We start from the raw sequence: 5,530 nt of genomic DNA, 5'->3' as shown, positions 1-5,530 counted from the left end.
GAAAGCAAGTCTTGGTCCAAAGTACCTGAATTTTAATTATGGCGGAAGTAAAGAGTTAGATTCAGTGAGGCTCGCTTTATTCGTTTGTGAAGGGTATATAAAGGGCAAGCAGTCTGCAAAAGGAACACAAGCCATCTTCTCCTCTTCCGTTCTGCCTCAAAATCTTAGCTACTTGCCTTCTTTTGCATACCCAAAACGGTGACTACCAACAAAGCCATCTAAGGTCCATTGCAGCAAATGGCCAAAGAACTCAGTAACCCAACTCCCATGCAGCAAGTGAACAACCCATCTCCGATGCAGCAAGCGATCAACCCAGCTCCGCTGCAGCAAGTGTTGAAGCCCGCAGAAACCACCAAAATCAACCCAGTTCCCTTACAAAAACTGATCAAGCATGATAGGAGCATGATAACCATGTCTGATGACAACATGATGGTGAAACAAATTCACGCAACCCATGCTCCTGATGGCCGAGAGTTTGATGTTAAGCCTCTTTTCCAACTCGTGGAAGACATCCTGAATCGGGCTACACCGGGTGTTGATCCCTTAATTTCGGTATAACACTCCTATAACCTCTAATGTAGTAAGGGCCTAATGTTTCTGCCAGTTTCTTTTGTTCAGGCTGCTTTTAATTACTTGACCTTGTTCATTTTTTTCAATAGCCAAAACAAAAGTAAATGCACATACCAATCAAGGATTCCTTGCCAGCACAATGTCATACTAACTAGCCAACTCCTATGTTATCTACAAAATCAACACAAGAAATTTTTACGCCATATAGTCATTTATCTACATCTAAAATATTTTCAGAATAACAAACTTTTTACTGCCGAAGTCCACCTTTTTCCTACTATATGTTTTGAGGATAACATCTATTTCAAAATTTCAACTCCTTCACAATAACACTCTTCTTCTTTTTCCAAATGCTCGAGCTGCTTCCATGGGGTGAAATCATTTAATTCAAGAACATTAGAACGTCCACGTTTTAGTTTGTTGTGTTAGTTAAGAGCATATGCAATTGACAATCCTAATTAATGAAGGATACTTGAACGAAAGGGTATGCAGATACAAATTTTCTATGCATTTATAGTAGATAATCCACTCGTGATTTCATTGCAGGCTGCCCAAACACGCATTGAAACTTCTGATGATAGGACAAATCAAGCCAGTTTCATTGCTTTGCTCGAAGCACTGTCGTTTACCATTGATCGAATTTCCTGCGAGGTTATTACAAAGAACTACTGCAAAAATTCATTTCTTAGAATGACATGCAGAAAACTCATCCCTTATGCATTATACACATGGCATGATTACGTTTTATTTGTTTCTTTACAATGACATGTGATCAATCAATTATGTATTCAGATAGCATACAAGAGTTTGGGCGGAGGTGACGCTCATGCAATGACACTCTCTATATTTAACCTGTTAACAAGCTATTCATGGGAAGCAAAGCTGGTGCTAACCCTATCAGCTTTTGCTGTGAACTATGGTGAATTCTGGCTCCTTGCTCAGATCTCCTCATCCAACCAACTTGCGAAATCAATGGCAATCCTTAAGCAAGTGCCCACCATCTTGGAGCACTCTGGTCAACTAAAACCACGGTTTGATGCTCTTAACAATCTCATCAGGGCTATGGTGGCAATTACCAGGTGCATTATTGAGTTCAAGGAGCTCCCGTCCATGTATATAAGCCAGGACGTACCAGCATTAGCAACAGCAATGAAACATATCCCCACTGCTGTTTACTGGACCATCAGGAGTGTTGTGGCTTGCGCAACTCAGATTACAACCTTCACTAGCATGGGCCATGAGTATGTTATAGTCTCTTTGCTGATATATCATGCTTCAATCTTTCAACCTTAGTAAAGCAAAGTACTGCCAACTAAATATCTTTTCCATTTGCTAATTTTCCAAATACAAAAAATAAATGCCTCTGATTTTGTGGAAGAATTATATGATATGCCACTTAATCCATTGGGAATGCTGGTTAGGCAACAATCATTTTACTTATGACAATTGCAATGATTTTAGGTACTGGATATCTGCTACAAATGAGGCATGGGAACTGTCCACCATGGCTCACAAGATCAATAGCATACTGGATCTTCTGAAGAAGCAACTTACTCTTTGTTACCAATACATAGGTAAGACCACCAACCCTTTCCAAATTTATGGAAGCAAGTGTTGCACAGCTAATGTAAATACCAATGAAATGGATTTTAAATCTGACAAGGGATTGCTGTTTTGATGCAGATGATAAGCGGAATGCTGAAACTTTTCAAATGCTTCTGAATCTTTTTGAGAGTATTCACATTGACAACATGAAGATTCTCAGGGCACTGATTTCTCCCAAGGATGACGTGCAGCCACTGCTTGAAGGCTCTACAAAGAGAAGGGTTCACTCTACAAACATATCACTGCATTACTGCATTGGCAGTAGCACTATTCCATGAAACTGTCATATATAAAAAAAAATTATTACCACGACTTAAAAGTTCTAATGTGCATTTTCTTTTTCCACTTCGTTACTACTAACCTAAAGTTCTAACTTTAATGCCGCAGGTTAACATAGATGTGCTGAGGAGGAAGAATGTTTTGCTGCTTATATCAGGCCTATCCATCTCCCATGACGAGCTTTCAATTCTGGATCAGATCTATAATGAGTCTCGGGTCCACGGGACTAGGATGGAGAGTCAGTACGAAGTTGTGTGGATCCCAGTTGTGGACCGCTCAGTTGTGTGGACAGATGCCATGCAAGATCGGTTTGTGACTCTGCAGGCCACAATGCCATGGTATTCAGTCTACACTCCTACACTGATTGATAAGGCAGTCATCAGGTTCATCAAGGAGGTGTGGCACTTCCGGAACAAGCCCATCCTTGTGGTGCTAGATCCACAAGGAAGAGTGGTGAGCCCTAATGCAATCCACATGATGTGGATATGGGGGAGTACCGCCTTTCCGTTCACCAGTTTGAGGGAGGAAGCTCTGTGGAAGGAAGAGACTTGGAGGCTTGAGCTGCTGGTGGATGGCATTGACCCAACTGTACTGAACTGGGTAATTCACCTTTACCAATCTAAATACATATTTAGATGTGCATGAATGACCTCACTTTTCCCTAATACGAGACCAATCGTGAACATTTTTAAAATACCCTGGGAATGTTTTTGTTCCATCAGGTCAAAGAAGGAAAATTCATTTACTTGTATGGAGGGACTGACATGGAGTGGATCAGAAAATTCACAACCACAGCAAGGGCAGTTGCATCGGCTGCACGGATCCCCTTAGAGATGGTGTACGTGGGAAAGAGCAACAAGAGAGAGCAAGTTCGGAAATGCATAACAAGCATCACCACGGATAATCTCAGCTACTGCTGGCAAGACCTCACCATGGTTTGGTTCTTCTGGACCCGATTGGAAAGCATGTTGTTCTCCAAGATCCAGCTAGGGAGGGGCGACGATGATGACTCCATGTTGCGGGAAATCAAGAAACTTCTCAGCTATGACAAAGAAGGAGGATGGGCTGTACTGAGCAAGGGGTCTTTTGTGTTCGTCAATGGCCACAGCAGCACTGTTTTGCCCACCTTTACCGAGTACAATTTATGGAAAGACGACGTGCCTCCAAAGGGCTTCGATATTGCTTGCATGGATTTCCATAGCAAGCTTCATAGCGATTCTCAGCCCTGCTGCCGCTTTGAGTTCCCGAGCGAAGTTGGAAGGATTCCAGAGAAGATCAGGTGCCCAGAGTGCCTCCGGATCATGGAGAAGTACATCACTTTCGGGTGCTGCCATGACGAGAACGCCATAAGCGCACTCTACTAAGCCTCTGCTTCTGTTTTTCATATGATGCATGCAGGTTGCTTGCGACTGAAATAATATCATGCGTGTGTTCATTTATTTTGTTTTCTTTGTTTTCCCCTTCCTGTTTTTCCGTGTGATGTAACAAAATTTGATTGCCTCATTGCATCCACATGATGTGGAAGGAAGCCAGCTTGCAAACTTGAGGTGCTGGTGAATGCTATTGTCCATTGATTTCCATCCGGGTCCATGTACTCTATATGGTGATTGCTATTAGATGTCGGAGTGTCCTTCAAATATTATCCTTGTGTTGATTATGCTTATGTGTTCCCATGTAGTTGTCACTATAAAATTCAGAACCGAAACTGAAGACCAATAATACGTTCATATAACTCACAATATTATCATTCCCCATGTTTGAAATGATGGAATATAGAATAGAATCAGATAAAGCAAAAAAGGTTGTTTTTATACAAAGAATTTGTAAAATTTAAGTTTAATATACTAATTACCTAAAAATAATTAGGATTTTGTGCATCTTTTGATCAAAAGTATTATCTTAATTTGACCATCTAGATATGACATAGGTACTAAATTTGATCATCGATCGTAAGTATTTTTTACTTGAAAATACATAAAATTTGAATTATTTTTAGGAGTTTTTATTTTACTTGTTTTTATCTTTTATTTTTTTTTTAAATTTATGCATGAAACCCACTTTTCCACACGTCATTTTTATTACTGCATTTAGACCGTTTTCTAGAAATGAGAATAAGAATAAGAATGACAAATTGAATCTCGTGGAAATCCAAACTCACTCTCATCATTTGGATTTTACTTTTCTAGTTACCTTCATTCTTATTCAATTATAATCCCAATCCTAAATATCAAACTCAAACTAAAGAGATTAAGAGACTTGCTATCATTGCAAATACGGCTGCATGCACAAGCAGCACGGATGTAACACAAGGTGCCTATTCCATATTTGGGTTGCATTTATATAAAAATTAGTTTTTTGTTTTTTATGTTTTGAGTGGTTGTTATGCTCCCATGTGGAGAGATTTATTCAAGTTAAATTTATTAACATCTGGTTTTGTAGCTTGCAAACTATAACAAAAATAAAAAAATAAAAAAATCCAAGAGAGAAATGCGAAGTGAAAAACTATAACCAAAAGAACTTTGTTTTATGGGGGACTGTTTTACTTCTTTGTTTCCGGCTGTTACTCTTCCATTTTCTTTCAGTATCCATCCTCTGTTTTCAAGTCGAAACTATAACCAAAAGAACTAGTATCAAAGTCACCCGTTTCATGAACCCACCTTTCAATCAAAAGAACTAGTATCAAAGAACTTGTTGTTTCCAGTTTTTTGTTCCCAGATTTCAGGGTGTCTCACCAACATATATATACTATCTCTCTTTTTCAAGTCCTCTTATCTATTGCAACATGTCTCTTATGTATGGAATTTTAAGAAATATCCACTATTTTGGAGAAGGAGGATTCTAGGGTTTCTTTTCACTTGAAGACCCAAATCCAAACCCACAATATAATTGAATTGGCGGTCATTGAAGCAACAAAATTTGAAGGCAAACAAGGAAAGATAAAATGAAGAGCAAGTGTTGTTGTTGTTTTGCAAGCAGATTATGTAGCTAGAAACCCTCAACATTGAAGTAGAAGGACCAAGGATTTGAAGAGTAGATCAATGGCCAACACAAATCTTACAAGTATGAGTTTTCATGC

At 39.2% G+C, this 5,530-nt stretch overlaps 1 protein-coding gene across 1 annotated transcript; it reads left to right on the top strand.

Annotated features, from left to right (window-relative positions):
• The first annotated feature begins 222 nt into the window (after positions 1-222).
• Positions 223-4,111, top strand: LOC100249294 (protein SIEVE ELEMENT OCCLUSION B). Its single transcript, XM_003633774.4, has 7 exons — positions 223-552; positions 1,117-1,221; positions 1,363-1,811; positions 2,032-2,144; positions 2,254-2,396; positions 2,563-3,054; positions 3,177-4,111. The coding sequence occupies exons 1-7, from the start codon at positions 238-240 to the stop codon at positions 3,816-3,818; spliced, it is 2,259 nt and encodes a 752-aa protein (XP_003633822.1). The 5' UTR covers positions 223-237; the 3' UTR covers positions 3,819-4,111.
• The last annotated feature ends 1,419 nt before the right edge of the window (positions 4,112-5,530 follow it).

The sequence above is a fragment of the Vitis vinifera genome, chromosome 14 (assembly GCF_030704535.1).
Source record: "Vitis vinifera cultivar Pinot Noir 40024 chromosome 14, ASM3070453v1".
Lineage (NCBI taxonomy): Eukaryota > Viridiplantae > Streptophyta > Magnoliopsida > Vitales > Vitaceae > Vitis > Vitis vinifera.
The sequence above is the reverse complement of the archived record's forward strand: the minus strand, read 5'-3'. Positions and strand labels throughout refer to the sequence as shown.